Consider the following 20,316-nt stretch of genomic DNA (forward strand, 5'->3'; position numbering starts at 1 on the left):
AAAAGTGGTTTGATTGAGCTTGCATGTCTCACAATGTGCTTTAAGGTATTTGGCATGATAAGAAGTTGTATAGTTTTTAACCGTAAGAATGCACATTCATATTTTTCTTCAAGAGCTTTGAATTAACGGTTTGACTTAATGGTTTCCAGACAAAGGTATGCAAAACTTGCTTTACAGCTAAAGAAATTGTAATTGCATTGCTAATCTAGTCATTATAAGAATGGGGTTTTAGTTCAATGTCTTGGGAATGGCTCAGTTGATTTAAACAAATCCTGCTGCATTGTGTAAAAAGACGTAGGTCTGTCAGTTGTGAGAGATAATTTGTTTGTAATCCTCTGGTACTGGCATGATCCATAAGGGTTTCAAAGGCTTTTTTGTTAGCTGTCCTACTATTTTGTAAAGATGTGATCTTTGTTAAAGATGATGAATTTCTAATAGGAAAATTATGCAGAAAGCAGACACTTCTTTTCCATCAGTATTTAATATAACTTTTTCTGGCCTAATAGTGGTGATTTGTAAGCAGTGCTAAGACCTAAATTCTATTCTTTCTTGTGGGCTTCAGTCAAATTGTAGGTAAAGCTGAGTTCTGCTTCCCAGTAGAGCTAGTGAAATGAAAGGGAATGATTAATATAGAGCTGTTTTAACAATCTCCGCGTACCTCTTGCAGAATAATGAAGAATACAGGCTGGCTGTGTTTTCTTCCTGCAGTACATTCCCTTGCATGTCTCTTAGACTGTAGGCTGTCACAAAAGCAATGCTATCTGAAATTCTTTATTGAAAAAGAATCTCTCTCTGGTTTTAAAACTGATTTGTACTACTAGAGTTCCATGAAATAACTTTTCGGGGGAACCAAAGATTGAACCCACTCCATACAGGGCCTGTGAAGTGACTATTCTCAGTCTGCTGAATACCTTGTTAAGCTTTTATCCTTTCACTGATGATAAGATAGAAAGTACACAGAATTCAAAAAGAGATTCTGGATTGCCGTGCTAGTCATCTCTGCACTTCTTAGGCAGTTCTCACAATTTGCTGTAAAAAGTGCTAGTGAAAGAATACGTCTGTTGCATTTGTATTGTATAAGAAATATTCAGATGTTAGTGTCTGGGTTTTTTTAAATGAAGTTTCTTCCTCTTTTAAAATTGTTTAGTTTGTGTTGGTTTTTTTGCTTTGAAGCCAAGCAACTCATGCTCTTTGATTCCTCAGTGTAGATTAATTCTTGATCTAATTTTGCTTAAATATTAAATATTTTCATTACAGGCTTGGAAAGATAAGCTATGTTTAATGCAAGATATTCTAGATAGCTGGTTAAAATGTCAGGCAACATGGCTGTATTTGGAACCAATTTTTAGTGCAGAAGACATTATAGCTCAAATGCCTGAAGAGGGCAAAAAGTTTGGGGTTGTGGATTCATACTGGAAGGACATTATGGCACAAGTGGTAAGTGCTCGCAAAATCGTGAATTTTTGTGCACATCTGGTAACATGATTATTACTATCATGAAGATATACTAGCTTTTCTGGACTGAGATATTTGTATTTAAGTCACAAGAAGGTAGAATCAAAGTGGAAAATTCTTTACTAAAGCCCACCAAAATCTAGCCTTGCTGTAAAAGTGGTAGATTATATCATTATTGCTTTGAGATTTCTGTAAAGGCGGGATATTGCAGGATGAATTAGAGCACAATTAACATTTTAATTCTAAATTTTCTGGCTTTTGTATGGTTAAATGATCAGAATTAGGTAGAAAGATGAATGACTTGTGCTTTCAGGATCTGCTTCAGAGTTCACTGACAATCTTTTGTCTTTTCTGGATACAGTTAGATTTTGCATTAGGCCTTTAAGGTGTACACATTATTAGAGCAATTAAATGGATTTTTTTGCATATGATTGTTCTCTAATATGTGGTTGCATGGTTATTCAAAACTTTGGTGAATATGTACTGGGATGGTAGTGTGTCAGGATAAGATAATGGGGATAGTAAGTGCAATTGGGTATCCTGTTCAGTTCCCTGTAATAAAGAAGTTGGGTAAGAGATCAGATACTTAGTGGTAGTGTGAGCTGAGATGTTTGTCAAAAACATTGGGAGTATGTGATTGTGTGATAAAGGTGTTGAAATAATCAGCATAACTAAATAGAAGTTGAGACCTGTCTAACAGCTCAGACTGTGTGAATGATGAAGCCAGTTCTGAAATAAGTGTATCTTTTGAAGTTAAGAGGTGTGCTATCAGAAAGAAAAAATGCGACCTAGATGGCAAGAAGAGATGGCATGTACCGTCAGTCTGTTTGACAGAACTTATTTGTGAATGGAAAAAGATGTAGCAAGCTCAAGACACAGGAGCAAATGCCAAAGATTTTATTTCCTGTGGATATTTCCATGTTGCATTATTGTCTGTAAAGTTCAAATTGGTAAAACTGACAGTCTGAAAAGGAAAACTATCAAATAATGCATAGATATTTAATAACATGAAGGCACACTACAGAGAAGAATATATAGCTTTTTAGCCTCCTGCAATTGTGATAACAATAACAATAACCTCCTGTGATTGATGATAACAATTTTAATGTACAAACCTATTGCAACTTTTACAGTTTCTGCTGTGTATTTGTTTTTGCAAAGGTGAAAGACACAAAGGTACTTGCAGCAACTGAACAACCCATGATGTTAGAAAGACTTCAGGAAGCAAATACTCTCTTAGAAGACATTCAAAAGGGGTTGAATACTTACTTGGAGAAGAAAAGATTATTTTTCCCAAGGTAAATTAATTAAACGGGCCTAAGTTAGAGACAGAAAGCCCTAAGCACTTTCAAATCATTTCTACTGAACTGAAAAGTCTCATTTTATAAACACATGTGGGACACAGTCTCATGCTACAAAAAATGAAAACCTGTTCTTTGCTCCAGACATCATTCGTTTTCCTCAGCTCCAGTTAAATTTGCAATGCCAGGGACAGGCAGAGGTGGGGAGGCAAAATCTGTCTAGCACAGCATAAACTTATGATTAGAAAGACATTATCGCTTACAGGGCATTTTTGAAGGAACTTGCTGCCTTCCCATGACTGATTTGCAGTTATGTCTCTACCCTACCCTCTTGAGTTGTGCAGATATGTAGGAGTTACATATGATTATGAGGAACAGGATTCTGTGTTTTTACAAGGTACTTATTGACTGCATAGAAATATCTGGTCCTGCTTGAGTTTGAGAACTCCTCTTTCTTCCTCTGCATATAAGGATGGTTATATTGAAATTCTGAAAAAACAGGTGTGATAAATTTTATAATGTTAAAAATTGCTTAAGGAAAGGGGTTTGAGATAATAATTTCCTCTCTGTTATACTAGTGTCTTAAGCAACAATAAAACCAATTTCATCTGTCTTGCATTAATAGATTATTAACGACAGTTTTCATGATTGGAAAGTGCATGTTCATTAATTGTATTTTTCTACAGATTCTTTTTCCTGTCTAATGATGAGCTGCTTGAAATACTGTCTGAAACAAAGGATCCCCTTCGAGTACAACCACATTTAAAGAAGTGCTTTGAAGGAATTGCTAAACTGGAGTTCACAGAAGATCTTGAGATCGTAGGCATGATCAGTTCAGAGAAAGAAATTGTTCCTTTCATAGATAAAATCTATCCAGCGAATGCAAAAGTATTTTTATTTTTTTTTACTATATGATATTAAATTAATACTTTGGCTAAAGTGTATGTTTTTTGGGGAATGAAATTTAAAACATTTAGGATCAAATCATGAAAGGTGTTTAGGAAGTGAGAGTGCAGACTGGTATTCTAGAACAAAGAGGATTTCCTACAGAAAGGAGTAAGACATACCAATTTTGGGGTAAATTCCTCTAGGCACTTTTCTGCTGCTTTATGCACCTACTACTTCTTCTAAGATGTAGACAGATAAATAGATAAGAGAGAGAGAAAGAGACACCTGCCCCCCACCTATAAATATATATATACACCAAGTTCTCTATATACATCTGTATGTAACATTGCACAGCATGGCTGAAACAGAGAGGGCTGAGGGAGATGATGAATTGCTCGTAGTGAAGAATCAGAGTATTAATTCAAAAGGGATCTGAGTAGAAATAGTAGCGTTATAAGTTTTGAAAACAGATACCTCAGTTCAGCTTTTTCTGCTGTTCTCAATGTGAAGGTACAGAGCTGAATTGCTGTATGGTAACCACAAAGAGATGAAAGGTGGGGCATGTTGTGAGATACGGATACCCTTTTTCCCTTAATACTCCAGGAACAAAACATGCTCTGGGTTAAAATGATCAATCTTAACTGACCATGCAATCTGTGATCTGTGTTTTTTATTTATGCTTATATGAAACATATCCAGCTGTTTCTGCAGCTGGTTTGTCTTTAGAGTTAGCTTGATATAGCTGCCTTCAGACAGTGTTAAACTGCATTATTGCCTGTCAGAATTTGGGGGATTTCAACCTTTCTTCCTCCTGTATACCATGCCCAGATTAGAAGAAAGCGTATTTAAGCCTAATACATTTCAAAGAATTTGTCCTTTAAGAGGAATATAATCAGGAAATGTGTATGGACTCTTAACTGTTTTTATTTTTTGAAGGGCATGGTAGAAAAATGGCTTTTGCAAGTAGAGGAAATGATGCTGGCCAGTGTAAGACAAGTTCTTCAAGATGGTATAAGAGGATATATCAAGGTAATTGTTCCTGAATTATACTATAAAGTAGATTTCACAAGCAGCTGTGCATGAACAGGTTGCTGAAATTATTAACCAGGGAAATATATTTGAAGCTAAGTGGAATCCAGGTCTCCTTGTTCAGTAGTACCAATCTGAAGTTTTAACTCTGAATTTCTTGAAGAAAAAGTATTAAAGCTTTCTGTGCTGATTCTCATTGATAGAATTAGACAAAAGAAATTTGGGGAAAGTAATTGTTATCAGTGCCATAATCCAATGTGTTTATATGACTTCCTGTGTCTGGCATGGATCTTTTTGTTGAAGGTTCCTCGAAAAACATGGGTACTTGAGTGGCCTGGACAGGTGGTTATTTGTGTTTCATCCATTTACTGGACAGAAGAAGTGTCTGAGGCTATAAGGAAAGGAACTTTAACAGTAAGATTTTCTTCTACCTTTCTATTTCTAAGCACTAAACTCTGATTAATTATTAAAAAGCTCCTTCTAGCAAAGAAGATCCTTAGTCAACAATATATTACAACTTACTCATGCGGCGTGCTTTATTTTCTATTTCCTTTTTTCTTGTGTCTTAGCAGGGGCTTGTTCTCATTTACTTTGTGTATCAGGAGAAATCCCACTGAAGGAAATTGTATTACTGTATTTACAAGTGATACTGGTGTAAATAAAAGTACCAAACAAAAAGCGATAGACTGTTATTAAACACTATGTATTTTAATTTTAACTCCTGTCTTTACATGTGAAGTCCCAGGGAAACGTGAAACGTGCAGGCAGAAATCTCTCCTTGCAGAATGGTGCAGTTGTTTGGTTATTGCTAAATTCTCCTGGTAATAAAGGTGCAGCAGCCAAGTTTATTATTTCATACAAGAGACTTCTTATGTGTTTATAGTGCCTCTGTCATCACAATGGTTTTAAGTATCACTTTATTGAGGCTAATGAAATGCATGCTCAAGTAATGGAAATCATTTCTGATTAATTCAGTGGGCTTTTGTCTGATACTAATTGAGCTAGGTGGATGAGGATTTATTTGGGGATTAATTTTGTCAGCAGAATGTTTGGGCTGCTTTTCAGCTGTGAAAATAGAAAAGTTTTAATAAGCTTTACACAAAATACTACATTTTAGTATTAACTTTTTTTTTCTGTATTCTTAATCAGTATCTTAGGTTTAACTTGCCTGTGTTGTTTAATACCAGTTGAAGATTTTAATCCATATATGCAGTCAGAACTGAAAATATTTATTACTTTCAAAGAAAATATCCAGAACAATCCATAGGTTAAGAAAAATGAGAAGGAATCACAGAACAGTGAATCACAGAATATAAGGGACCTCTTACAGTCCACCATGTAGTCCAACCCCTGTTTAAAGCAGGGCCGACTAAACCAGGTTGCAAATGGACTTGCTTCAGTAGGCCCATGCTTGTCTTCTAGGGGGGAGCTGAAAACTGACACAGCACTCCAGATGTGGTGTCAGCAGTGCTGACCAGAGGGGAAGGATCACCTCCCTTGATCTGCTGGAATGTTCTTCCTAATGCAGCCAAGGATGATGTTGCTCTTCTTTGCCTCAGGGGCACACTGATGACTTACCTTGGGCTTGGTGTCCACCAGCATCCAGGTCCTGTCCTGCAGAGCTGCTTTCCAGCTGATTGGCCACCAGCATGTGCTGGCACATGGGATTATTCCTTCCCAGATACAGGATTTTCCCTTTGGTTGGACTTCATGAGGTTCCTGTCTGCCTGTTTCTCCAGTCTGTTGAGGTCTGTCTGAATGGCAGCACACCCATCTGGTCTACCAACTGCTCCTCCCAGTTTTGTATCATCTACAGACCTGCTGAGCGTGCACTCTGTCCTGTTGTCTAGGTCATTAATGAAAACTTCATGAATCTTTAATTTCATTAAACTTTCTAGTTTAATAATGAGAAAATAGTTTTAAATGTTTATAGTAAAATTAGGAGAATCTTAGATTTCTATTAGTTTTATTAATTTTCAATTTACTACTAATTTTCAGAAGAAATCGAATCCAGATTTACCCAACAGAGAGAATCTGCTCATCTTTTCTCATAGAATTTTGTCATTTCTGTTAGGAAGAAAGATAAGACTTCTGCTTACACTACTTTCAGGCCATAAAGCTTTTTGAAGTGTTCATAGTAAAATAAAATGTCAGTATATGAAACAGAATTTTAAATGTTTGTGTAGTGCCTGGACTTCCATTGTTATGTTTTGTTGGAAGGGCTGTTTCCAATGACTGCACCCATGGGAGCTTAAGAACTGCTAGCTACAGCATTACGTTAATGCCTGTGTTCTGTTTCTGTGCCAGGATTTCTTGGAGAAGAGCAATCTACAAATTGGGGACATCGTTGAGTTAGTGAGAGGAAAGCTGTCCAGCGGAGCCCGGCTAACACTTGGAGCTCTTACTGTCATTGATGTGCACGGTAAAAGTGCAGCTGCTGGTACTCTTGTTACATCTGGGACAGTGCTGCTATTGTTAGTTGGGTGAACTATTTGAAAGAGGCAGCTAAAATGCTTTCTCTAACTTGAAACAACCTTTACAGAGTTATAGTACAGTGTCTTCGGGCAAATGGAGATTGCTTAGTCCAGCACAACCATCTCCCATCTACTTAGAACAGGCAGTGGAATCTAGATCAAATTAAGCTGATTCCCTGTGCAAAACAGATGCAGATTCCTTTCTAACATGAAAGCCAGCCTACCAATCTAAATGTTGATTTACATAGCTATAAGTAAATGTTAGTTTCCTTATACATTGTTTTAACTAAATTAACATAGTAGAAGTGTTTAGATTTTTCAAATAATCTGTATCTTACTCTGCAGCTCGTGATGTGGTTGCAAAATTGGTTGAAGACAAAATCACAGATCTGAATGACTTCCAGTGGATTTCTCAGCTGAGATACTACTGGGAAGAGAAGGACGTTATAGTGCGAATGATTACAACAGAAGCCAAGTATGGTTATGAGTATCTTGGCAATTCTCAACGTCTGGTTATAACCCCCCTAACAGATCGATGTTATAGGTAAAGCCATATTGTCTATGAATAATCTTTTCAGTTTTTTGATTGATCTGTATTTACTTCCATCTGTTATAGTTAATAATAGCAGGAATCTCAGCAGCCAAGATTTTCCTGTAGGTTTTGGAGGCAAATCTGATATATCTTCTTTGCCCAAATATGGTAGAATATTTGCAACGCATAGGTTTCTACACCAGTAGAGTAATAGTCTCTGTTGTATCCAAGAGTGTGCTTCTGAAAAGAGCTGGCAGCTCATGGTACTGGAACTGTAAAGAACTCTACAGTAGCACTGGTCGATTAATTTCTTTGAAATAAGACATACAGGTACAGTATGCCTGCCTGTAAAATGAATGAAGTAATTGTAGAGCCCTTCACAGATATTTGAGTGCAGTTAGCTTCCTGTTCCTCCACTTGCTTGCAAGAGGTTGAAATGGAAATACTTCATCCCCCAGTGTTGAAGTATTCAAGGGCATTTGGTATTTTACTTCTAGTGAGCCCTGGAGACACAGGTCATCTCAGCAGGTAATTTTAGGTCTAAGGTTTAAAGAACTTTCTTTTGTAATATCTCCAGGCAAATATATGGTGAGGATGTAAACAGCACTGAGCTGTGAACTCACTGTTGTGTAGAAGACAGTTATATTAAAGTGCCTGTGTTAATGCCTATGCTGGCAGATGCTTATTTTTTGAGATTCACAGTGGTGTTGAAAGAGCCACGTGGCTGGTGCATTAGTTGTAAACTGGATTGTTGTCATTAGGATTAACTCAGTCTAAACTCAGACTATGCAATCAGCTGTGCCAGATGTAGTTTCAGTGTAAGCAATGAGCAAGCAGACTCTATTCAGCACAATTTAACAACTGCTTTTGGTGGCAAAGCCCTTGAATGAGCCTTTTGTAAAATAATCAGATCACTCCAATGTCAACAGGGATCTCATTTTTAGTATGAAAATCACTTGGAGAGCAATGTGATTTTCAGGTTTATGAAACAACCTTTATACTTTCTCAGCCATTTCTAAAGACTGACTTCATTTATCAAGTCAGCTTCAAGTTCTTGTCATAAAGAATGTCACTTGATGGAAATACGTGTTTTTGCAAACTCTGCCATTTTGCTTATGACACTGTGCATTTGCTTACATAACTGAGGATATACAGAGTGGATACATGTAATAAGAAGCCTTGACATTCCTTGTAGGCCAAGTGGGTGAATGTGAGCTTCCAGAATTGGGAATCAGTTACGAGACAATACTGTTTTTTTAGAGCAAGTTGCAAAGTCAGTAGGCAACAAGTAAATTGTTTCCAGGGGAACCTGTATAGGAAAATACTTAACTATCCCTTCAGAAACAACCTGCCATTAAAGATTACTATTTCTAAAGCCTGTGCTCTTGTTTATATAGGACATTAATGGGTGCCTTGAAATTAAATCTTGGAGGTGCTCCAGAAGGACCTGCTGGGACTGGCAAAACAGAAACAACAAAAGATCTAGCAAAAGCACTAGCTAAACAGGTACCAAAATACAAACTTTCTTTCTTTGCATTGTTGTTTGGATATGTAGATATTTCTTGAAATGCCATTCTTAAGCAAGTACTGCTTGTTCTGTACCTATTCTTCATTCCCAGAAATAGTTGGTAAGGAGCACACGTTTAGGACTATGTGGCATCCTAGTGTTGTAATCCAAAATTAGCAGTAATAATCCCTTCCCATTTTAGATGCTAAGAATTTTATAGTGGACTTTGTGTTAATACTGAGAGATGTTCTCTGTGTGTTTTTGTTGTAGTGTGTGGTCTTTAATTGCTCCGATGGTCTCAATCACAAGGCAATGGGCAAGTTCTTTAAGGGACTGGCACAATCTGGTGCATGGTCCTGCTTTGATGAGTTCAACAGAATTGAGGTAATGTTTTAATTCAGACAAATGATAAAGCTTTAATTTAAGACACAAGAAGTTTTAGATTTAGACATGATGGCATTATTGCCAATTTTCTACTTTTATGGTATAGCTTCTTTGTTTTGATAATCACTCACACAGAAATAGGTATTCAGCTGACTGCTGTAGGAGCACATGCTTACCTGTGCTGTGTCACAGAAGTCTCGTGTTCTGGATTATTTTAGCTGAAAAAATTATTTCTGGGCAATTTCCTCTTTTGTATGTGACACTTATTTGTTAGGAAAGCACTGCCCTTCTTGAGAAATGAAACTACAGCTGTGGCTCTGCATTTATCTATGTTCAGCACAAGACAGACAAATCCCAATGGAGGGATTCCTGTGATGACTAGCTGAGTGTCACTAATTGAATAACCTGGTTAACTAGCTGTGTAACCAGACACATCTAATCCCCTCCTTGGTCTTACTCTGATTTTTTGTTGCTTTTGTTCTTTTAGTTTGTTCACTAATGACTTTGGATATGTTTTATTGTTACTTTGATAGGTTAGGTTTAAGTAAATACTAGTAAATGTGGAGGTTAGGTTTAGGTAAATACTAGTAAATGTGAAAATTCCATGAAGTTCTATTTTGTATGTTTTAGTGTCCCTAACACCTTACTTTCTCCATTTGTCTGCTGTAACTTGTTTTTTAATGAATTCAAGTGTTAGCATTCTAATTTTCCAGTATTCTGTTACCTCGATACTTTAAAGTATTGAGGATTGGTTCTAGGCAGCCTTACCCTTTCTTTACATTTACCCTTAATTTGGGGCATTGAGTGAATCAGTCTTTCTGAAGAGCCTAAATTCTTTATGTCGTCTGAGGTGAAAGGAAAGTGCTTTTGGAGGCCTCTAGAGGGAGTTCCTGTCTACCTAACTTAGACGTCTACATTCAGGCAGATGATATTTCCCTATGGAAGCTTTTAGAAGCTTCTGTTGATCTGTCTACATGAGTTGAACAGGGAATGGTGGCACTAACTTCCAGGAGATTGCTCCAATAGACAGCTAATATTTAGGCTCAGTTATCAGACACAGAGTGATTTTCACCTGGAAATGCAAATACAGCCATCAAAATATCTAAACAAAAACATTTTATATTGTCTCCAAGTGTCTTATGTTTTCCAATCTGTTCTGTCTGTATTAGGTTGAAGTATTATCTGTAGTTGCCCAGCAAATACTTAGCATACAGCAAGCTATTATTCGCAAACTCAAAACATTCGTCTTTGAGGGGACAGAGATCTCTCTTAACCCTGCCTGTGCTGTGTTTATTACGATGAATCCTGGGTATGCTGGACGGGCGGAGCTGCCTGATAATCTCAAGGTAAATCTGAAATCCTGATTTGTTGTAGAAATTAAACAGAATTTGCAACTTTTGGTCTACTGTAAGAAGAAAAGGAAGGCAGCAATCAAATAGTACACTGATAACCCATTCATGTGTATTCTGCTGGGCTTTTTGCTAAGATTTAATAAGTGGTTAGGGTTGTACAAAATGCACAGATAAAAGGTGTCAGTCTAACCATACTGATACCAGTTCACAGCTTTAACTGTGCTCTCTCTAAGTGTAAACTAAGTGTAAACTCTCCTGGTTTACAATAGCTTGGCTATCCAAATCCCAGTTTAAATTTATTATGACTTTGAAAGTTGTTGAGACACTGCAGAGAGACTGATATGGTCCTAATTCTTTTCCTAGCTTTGCCACATTTTTTTGCATGACCTTGTACAAGACATTAACCACATCATGTGCTAGTTTGTCTATTATGAAAGTGAGATGAATGACACCTCCCTTTTCCTCTATTAATAGTTCTTTAGGACTGTGACTCTAAACGTTTGTTCCTTAGCACAGACCTATTGAACCTACTGGATCACAGTTCCAGTAACAATTCTAACTCAATCTTATAGACTTCAGATGATTCCTAAAGTCATGAAAATGGAATACGGAGTATAGCAGTTCATGAATTTATGGAGAGTTACTATTCTTACAAAACAAGTGCAAGTTTACCATATTCCATAATCCAAGCTTATATCTTACTTTTTTTCTTACAGGCACTGTTCCGAGCAGTTGCCATGATGGTTCCAGATTATGCTTTGATTGGAGAAATTTCACTTTATTCAATGGGATTTTTGGACTCTCGGAGGTAAGCCATGCTGAGTTTTCCCACAATTGAATCTGATATACCTCATTCCTCTGTAAGCCATATATATGTGAGGCATATAATTCTGGAAGGCTGTCCATGTTCTGTTTCTCCAGAAAGTAGTTTTTAATCAATTCTCGTTTACTACCTCATGTTGGTGGATATGTGTCTCTACATAGGATCATTTGGAAAAGGTATCATAATAGCAAACAGAATTTCAAAATGGCACATACATTCTCTGGCATGGCATAAACTACAGTTTTGCTTCCCAGGTATTTTGGGCCATCTTATCAATTGATATGTCTCATAATCACTGCAGTTACTTTCTGTATATAGTTACTTAAATTATTTTCCTTGCATGGTGAGATATTTTCATTCTACATGTGATATTTTAACATCCACAGCCTTGCCCAGAAAATTGTTGCCACTTACCGTTTGTGCTCTGAGCAGCTGTCATCTCAGCATCACTATGACTATGGAATGCGTGCTGTTAAATCCGTCCTGACCGCAGCAGGAAACTTAAAACTGAAATACCCAACTGAAAATGAAAGTGCATTGTTACTTCGGGCTTTGCTGGATGTTAACTTGGCCAAATTCTTGGCACAGGATGTGCCATTGTTTCAGGTAAGATATCAGGTTGGTGTGTCTAAGTTTTGTGATGATGAGGTCCATTTTAGGAACCTACAGAAACAGGTCATTATCTTAATTTAGAACAGTTTGATCCAGGTGCTCGATTACTGTAGAGTTATTTCATTCCACTGATGTGGATGCACTCTTTGATTCTATCAGTATTATTTTGAAAAACAAACTTTCAGTGGTGGCTTTTAAGTTATTCTATAAAATGTTTTATAAGATATCTTGCTAAAAGTCACTTTGGGCTGTTTAGTTCCTGGAAACCAGTCTTTGAAGTCTGCATTCTGGCTTTGTGCTGCAACAGAGATGTGGACAATTACAGTCAATTAGACATTTGAAGTCAGAATGAAAACAATGCAGTTTTGGTTTGCATGCTGCTTTCATAAAAGACTACACTAAGCTACAGAGCAATCAGTATTAAAGACCTAAAAGCTAGGGTATGCACACACATAGAATCATTGCTCTGAAATTTCAGAACACATACCTTTCTATTTAACCACTGAAATTCTTTCAACCACTTTCACATCCTTTCCTGTAACACTTTTTGTGGCAAATTTGCAGAAGGTTAAGCTTCCTTTTACAACATTGGTGTGTGTATGAAAAGTTCAGGCACTTGTTTCTGTCTCATGCATACAGAATATGCATGAGAAAATCATGGCTACAGTTTGCCTAGAAGTTAGTTTTGTCCAGCTAAGGACATTTCCTTCTAAGATCTTGTTAACTGTATGAATACTGTTTTACTTGTAGATTTTTATGCTTTGGGAATTTTCCCTTTTTGTAATCTGTGTTTAAATACTGTTCTATTCTGTCTTTCCTTAACAGGGCATCATATCTGACCTGTTTCCTGGAGTGGTTCTTCCTACACCTGACTATGACTTGTTTGTCCAGGCACTAACTGAAAATATAGAAAAAATGGATCTTCAACCAGTTCCATGGTTCATTGGAAAAATTATTCAGGTTTATTTTTATGTACTTACCTCTGGGGAAGAAAAGTGTGAGAGCAGAAACATCCTTCTGTCTGACACAAACTGTCTGTGTCATGAATTAATAGCTAATAGTTTCTGTGATCAATTAATAGAATATTACAAACAGCATGTTTTCACTGAGTAAAAGTCATGGAGTTAAAGCCTACTTTGCTCATAGTGATTTTTTTAATTTGGCCAGCCTGTGAAGGAGCTAACATGTGCAGCCACATCTTAGGTCTTATGGTTCAGGATAGAAAATTAAACTGAATCTCTTACTAGCTGAGGCAGTGTAGCCTTGTGAACAGAACTCTGGACTGGGAGTCAGGCTCTGTTCCCAGTTCTGCTCACAGTTTCCTTGAGAAGTCTTGAAAAGGGTCACATTTCTCACCCTTGCTTATGCTTCACTTCTAGCTTTGTGTTCCCACTGTCTCCCATTTACTAGTATTAGTAACCTTTTAAAGAATGCTTAATTTGTTTTTTCTTGTGAGTAGTGTAGCCTAGTGACAGTGTGATGGCAAGGGCAAAAGTATGTGGCCTGGGGTAGGATTGTGAGGGACACCTCCAACAGAAGTTCAGATTTTATGGCTTATGTTCAGACTTGGCTTATGCTGATTTGCAAACCATGCTTTATTTTTCATTTAAATAGAGATAATATTAACTGTTTAGAAATTTAAGCTAAACCAGAAAATATCAGCCTTAACCTGAGATTAAAAAAAAAAAATTTTTTTTCTTAGGGCTTCTTACAGGTCTACTTGATGGTATTCTGTTTGAAGGCTTTGATTTGAGTTCTAGCAAGATCTGTGGGATAACTGAAGAAGTTACCACCCTTGCAGACCAAAGGACCGGTCATATAACAGATCCTCAGAACTGTAGTTTCAGTGCCTTTGGGTTAGCTTCACTGGTAGCCATTGATTTCAGTTTAGGCTTTTACACTGGTCTGTGATCTGCAGTGTCTGGTTAGTGCACTCACACCCTGTACAATGATGCTGTTACAGCTGATGGATGCCATTTATCAAGGAGAAAGGGAGGATATCTGGGAGCAATGACTTCTTAAATTATATCAGTGAGAACTGCCATAATAATATGACTGCCTTCTGATCTGGGTTAACAGTTCAGTCACCCTTAATAGAGTGCAGGTGTTTGGCTAATATTTTGTCCTGCTGCGCCCGAGTGTAGGAGAGATACATCTAGTTTGATAACTTCCTTTTGTGCTATGTAAAGAATCAGTCTCTTGTCACTGATACAGATATATGAAATGATGCTGGTGCGCCACGGTTTTATGATTGTTGGAGATCCTTTGAGTGGGAAAACCTGTGCGTACAAAGTGCTAGCTGGAGCCCTTGGTGATTTGTGCACAGGTAACATTGTTCAGCCACAAGATTCTCATTAAATGAAGATAATTCTATGACTACTGTTTTTCCTTTGCAGAGATATGCCCAGGTTGTTAATTGTCCTATACTCTGCTTTCTTGACTGGAAGGTTTCTACTCATTGAACTATTTTTGTCTGCATTTACTGGAGTAGTAAAACATACTAATGTATTTATGCTTTTACGAATTTTGTTAAGCATTGTATTTGTGCATAATACTCTAGAAGAAACTAGCTTTGATAGGGAGATTTTAAGTAGCTGCCATAAACCTATAAAATCTATTTTGCTCTGCTTTTTTTTTTTTCATGTGCTTTTGCACATAGGACTTTGTACTTTCCTTGTGCAAGTAACAGAAGTTCTTATTTACTGCTACCTAGCTGCCCAATGTCTGGGGTTTTTTTTGCCTTGGGCAGCTAAAGTAGGATCCTCAGGAATCTCATTGTTCTGTACTTCAGCTGTTGAATGAAACTAACCTATCAAATTCTCAAGCTCATCTATTTGTTTTTTTACACAGAAAAATCCATGGCTGAATTTGCTGTTGAATACAAAGTTATTAATCCCAAAGCAATTACTATGGGGCAGTTGTATGGAAGTTTTGATCCTGTAAGCCATGAGTGGACAGATGGAGTTCTTGCAAATGCTTTCAGGGAACAAGCATCTTCTACCACAGATGATCGGAAGTGGATTGTTTTTGATGGCCCAGTGGATGCAGTTTGGATAGAGAACATGAACACTGCGCTGGATGATAATAAAAAGGTAGCCTAATTTTTGGCAGTTACCTCGTCCTTGAATATACATACTTTATTTTAGTAGTAGCAATATTGTTACCATGGTAGTCAAAGGAGGTGTGAGACTCAGGAAAAGCTGGTGTGCTTAAAAGCATTGCTTTTTCCCCCAATTACATGAGTTGGTTTAGTAGATGATATTAAGCTGTTACTTCTCCCTAGAAGCCTTGTCTTGCTCCTACTTCATTCAAAGGAAGTTGCTCGCTGAGGCTTTTTTATTGACCCTTTTAGGAAACTGAAATACATAAACTCAGTTCTGTAACTGAAAACTGAACTTGCTTAAATTACTTAGTGAATAAATCAACTGAAAAAAAAACACTGCAGGTCATAAGTGCTTTTGCTTGTAGTTATTTAAAGATAGAGGAGCATTGTTCTCTGTGTCTTTGCAAGTCATTACAGTAACGTGGAAAAGTTGAGACGAGGTCAGGAAATATGTGTTATGAGCACACGAATGAGTGAATGTGGAGTGACACTAAGTAGAATGTTCAGTGATTTTATGATAGGCATTGCTTTGATCAGCACTGACATGACTAGATCATGTTTACATGATGTTTTTCTTCTAGCTATGCTTAATGAGTGGTGAAATAATTCAGATGAATTCAAAAATGAGTTTAATCTTTGAGGCAGCAGACTTAGAGGAGGCATCTCCAGCAACTGTCAGCAGGTAATGTGAAAGCATTCAAACTTGAATTATCCCACCTTGCGCATCTGTTCCTGTACCATAGTTGTTTGTTCTTGCCAGGTGTGGTATGATCTATATGGACCCGCAACAGTTAGGTTGGAAGCCACTGAAGGATTCCTACATGAATACACTGCCTCCAAATCTGCAGGAAGAACACCGAGAGCTGGTGCGAGATTTGATTTTTTTTACATTGGTCTAATTTAGAAGATTAACTTTAAGGTGATGTTCACAGTTCGAAGGCAGGCATGCAAAATCAGACTTTTTGAAGTGCTTTCATGATTTAGAGGGTCCCAGATCTCCTAGAGGCTGTTGTACATTAGTTTGTAGTGATGAAAGTTAGATGTTGTTGCAAGAAAAGTGCATGAGAGCTGGAGATGCCGTGAGTACTAGAAATGGAATGTGGGAAATACTGGAAGACTCAAAATGTTTGGAACTCATCCTTCTTCTGTCTAAGACATCTAGAGTTTAGCTTGAGAAATGCTCCATGGCAGAAGCAACTTGTGTTCACTATCAGGTAATGGTGGTGTGACTTAGTGATCGCTTAAGTACTGCCTCACACAGGTCCTTTCCTGATCTTCCCTCTGCCGACTTGGAGAATTTCTGATGCCTTATGTTTTATTGAGAGAGAACTGGGGGACAGTGAGAAATACAGCAACTCCTGCATTGTTTTAAAGCCATTTCCTTTTCCCCTGGCAGGTCAATGACATGTTTATGTGGCTAGTCCAGCCTTGTTTAGAGTTTATTCACCTTCATTGCAAAGCCATTGTACAAACATCCTCTATTCATCTGAGTTATAGCTTGATGAAACTCTTCACTTGTCTGCTTGGTAAGTACACTAAGCCTTATTCTTTTTATTTAATTTTTTCTTTTTTTTCCTGCTGTGTCCCATAACAAGATGCATGTTGTCACATGCAAGGAAATACCAAAGGAATTCCTTTACTGTTGAGATCATACCACACAAGTCCTTTCTCACTGACCAGTATTAATAATAGTGCTTTGACTAGCATACAGACCTTTCACATTTGGACACTGGTGTCATTACAAAACTGAACATGATCTTGTGAGTGTATTCCATATTTCTGCTTGCTGTTTGGTACCATTGGAAGAAAAGAATTAGGATCCTTTGTAAATATTTTTTCTTCTAATTTAGTTTTATTTGTAAACAGTATTTTACACAGACAACATCCTCACTCTGTAGATTGGCTTTGTTCCACTGAAGAAAATGCTCTAAATTTGTCTCAGAATACTTTTGCAAAAATGCATTTTGAATTGGGATTTATGGTTATTACTGGCATTTAACTAAAATGCAAAATATGTGTTTTAGATGAAATAAAGCAATCCAAGGAAGAGAAGGAAGAAAGCATGTCTAGTCAGCATATCATGTTGTGGCTGCAGGGGCTTTTCCTTTTTGCTTTGGTTTGGACAATTGGTGGGATCATCGATGCAGACAGCAGAAAGAAATTTGATTTGTTTTACCGCAACTTGCTAATGGGAATGAATGATGAAAACCCACGCCCTAAAAGTGTGAAGCTTACTGGAAACAATATCTTCCCAGAAAAAGGTGCTTCATCATAACTGTACTTGCCTGGCCTTTTATAAAGCAGTAAGAAAACTCAGCACTGTAGGGGAGAATAGAGGGCCTGGCAGATGTTAAGTCTGTGGCAGAGCCACCATCTGCCAAGCCTTGGGCTGCACAGTTGGATGCTCTTTCCTGCCTCTTTTAACCAGGAGTAGCATATGCCTCATGTTGTACTCAAACAATGTAGCTGAATCTGACCTGAAATAATTTTGTGATGGTAATGGCAGTGGGGCTGGGAGGGGGATCTTATGTATTAGAAAGCCTTCATTATCTCACAGTGTTGGACATCTCACACTAAAATGATTGAAGTTTATTTTTATTCTTTAATCAGTGGGTTTTTCTATGTTGTATTTTTCAATTAACAGGGACTGTTTATGACTTCTATTTTTACAAGCATGGCAGAGGGCAATGGAACATGTGGACGGAGTACATCACAAAGGAAGAGCAAGTTCTCTCTCCAGGGGCTAAGGTTCACATTCATATCTTTCATTTTAGAAAATAATTATTTGACTACATGATTTAGAGGTATAAATTGACTGCCTTAGCTAGCAGCTTTTATTATATCAGGCTGTTCAATGTTTGATCGGCAACATTTCATTAATCTCTGTAGGCTCCTTTTCATGTTTATGTCTTAATTCTGGTACCATCAATATTGAAAGTTTAGCACTGCAGGTGACCATGGAGCCCTGAGGTTGACTGGTGGTTAAAATTTTTGGTTCTGCTTTTGTCTTTGTAATAGCATCTGATGTTGGGGAAATCATGGTAGAAAAAAGACAAAGCCTAAATTTCCATTCCTTCATTTTTGTTTTCTGTGGTTAGAGAAAGCAAGCAAAGAGATTTACTACTTCTTTGGGATATGGTGAGCAGTACTGAGGGTCATGGATCCCCTCCATTTCCAAATAAGGTCACTCACATTGAAGCATAGCACAACAGACATCTGCAAAAAGTGCCTATTCTGCAAATAAAATTTCAAGATAACTTAGGTGGTGTTTGTTCAGCTTTTCATTCCATTGTAGTTGCAATGGTCTTGTCTATTAAGTACATGAGAAATGTAAGATTACATTTCATTCTGCTGTCTAAAAATCTTTTCTTGATATCTAGTGCACAGATGCTAATGGTAAGTGGAAGATGAGAAAGAAAAAAAAAATCCATAGCACTGTTCCTTTCCTTTTGAACAGGAGGGGAACAGAATTAAGTCATACTTAACTGGGCAGTTCTCCTTCTGGCTTTATATAGCCTCTCTGAACCATAATACAGATAATACTAGTTGTGCTATTTACTGTATAAACACTGAACAAGAATTGGGGTCATACTATCTACAGAACCTTGTTACAGCCTAAGTTTTCAGAGAAAAGAATTTTTAAAAAATGCATTTGCACTACAGGCTTCCTGTAGTTGCTTGCAAATATTCATGTTGATTAAGGTATTGGATGTTTGATTTTCATGTGCTGTTTTACTATCCTGTGTATAGGTATCTGAGCTGATCATTCCAACAATGGAAACTGCCAGACAAACGTTTTTTCTTAAAACATATGTGGATCATAATGTCCCTTTGCTTTTTGTGGGTCCCACTGGCACTGGAAAATCAGCTATAACAAACAATTTCCTATTACAACTTCCAAGGGAAAAATACATCCCAAACTTCATCAACTTCTCTGCAAGAACCTCTGCTAACCAAACCCAGGATATTATTATGTCCAAGCTGGACAGAAGAAGAAAAGGATTATTTGGACCTCCTTCGGGGAAAAAAGCTATAATATTTGTGGGTAAGACAGTTTTTTCAGGGTTTTTATATCATTTTAATTCTGGCTTTAGGCAAAGGAAGTGATTCACTGAGACTAGTAATTTTGGATTGCTTCAGTGCTCTTTGGCTTTTTTCAGGTACCCAAACAAGGATTAGCACTGCCCCCTGCTGAAAGGTTTCTAACTGCTTAAGTGGTGGTTGTCTTCAGAATAGTCATCGTGTTGCAGTGTGACATGAATAAAATAAAATCACCAACCAACATCATCTCTGAGTATGCCTGTGAAGTATAATGTCATTTGATTCTGGTTAGTTTAACGGGAAGCAAGAATAACAAGACATAACCTTTTTCTACCTCTAGTTCGGTTATTTTTGCTTCTTAGCTTTGAAAGAAAACTATAATTTCTAAATGCTGAGGGTTTTTTACTCAATGTCTGTGTTTTCCATAGATGACCTAAACATGCCTGCAAAGGAAGTGTATGGAGCCCAGCCACCTATTGAGCTTCTCAGACAATGGATTGATCATGGTCACTGGTATGACAAGAAAGATAGATCCAAGATTAATATTATAGACATGCTGCTTGTTTCAGCTATGGGTCCACCTGGGGGAGGCAGGAATGATATTACAGGTAGGCAATATAATACTATGGCAAGTAGTTATCTAATTGACTGAAGTTGAGAGGCAAGTTCAGTTTTGTGAAGACAAATTCTACCAAATTCTACATTTATCTATTACTTGTAAACCTATAGATACATTTACTGACTGGATTATTCCAAACAGAAGTCTGTATGCTTAAGGTCAAATCTGTAACTTTTCCAGTGGGAGTTTAATCAAT

At 37.3% G+C, this 20,316-nt stretch overlaps 1 protein-coding gene across 1 annotated transcript in view; it reads left to right on the plus strand.

Moving 5' to 3' along the window:
* DNAH3 (dynein axonemal heavy chain 3) overlaps positions 1-20,316 on the plus strand; it is a 59,181-nt gene that overhangs the window by 19,843 nt on the left and 19,022 nt on the right. The window contains exons 21-42 of the mRNA XM_074886091.1: positions 1,258-1,437; positions 2,617-2,753; positions 3,443-3,644; positions 4,581-4,673; positions 4,977-5,087; positions 6,981-7,095; positions 7,493-7,691; positions 9,077-9,185; positions 9,457-9,570; positions 10,740-10,916; positions 11,639-11,730; positions 12,132-12,351; positions 13,183-13,317; positions 14,572-14,683; positions 15,208-15,449; positions 16,042-16,142; positions 16,221-16,326; positions 16,857-16,986; positions 17,485-17,721; positions 18,105-18,208; positions 19,211-19,505; positions 19,930-20,109. Coding sequence (XP_074742192.1) covers positions 1,258-1,437; positions 2,617-2,753; positions 3,443-3,644; positions 4,581-4,673; positions 4,977-5,087; positions 6,981-7,095; positions 7,493-7,691; positions 9,077-9,185; positions 9,457-9,570; positions 10,740-10,916; positions 11,639-11,730; positions 12,132-12,351; positions 13,183-13,317; positions 14,572-14,683; positions 15,208-15,449; positions 16,042-16,142; positions 16,221-16,326; positions 16,857-16,986; positions 17,485-17,721; positions 18,105-18,208; positions 19,211-19,505; positions 19,930-20,109 — 3,391 coding nt within the window. The remainder of the gene's footprint in view (positions 1-1,257; positions 1,438-2,616; positions 2,754-3,442; positions 3,645-4,580; positions 4,674-4,976; positions 5,088-6,980; positions 7,096-7,492; positions 7,692-9,076; positions 9,186-9,456; positions 9,571-10,739; positions 10,917-11,638; positions 11,731-12,131; positions 12,352-13,182; positions 13,318-14,571; positions 14,684-15,207; positions 15,450-16,041; positions 16,143-16,220; positions 16,327-16,856; positions 16,987-17,484; positions 17,722-18,104; positions 18,209-19,210; positions 19,506-19,929; positions 20,110-20,316) is intronic.

The sequence above is a fragment of the Strix uralensis genome, chromosome 16 (genome assembly GCF_047716275.1).
Source record: "Strix uralensis isolate ZFMK-TIS-50842 chromosome 16, bStrUra1, whole genome shotgun sequence".
In the NCBI taxonomy this organism is placed as follows: domain Eukaryota; kingdom Metazoa; phylum Chordata; class Aves; order Strigiformes; family Strigidae; genus Strix; species Strix uralensis.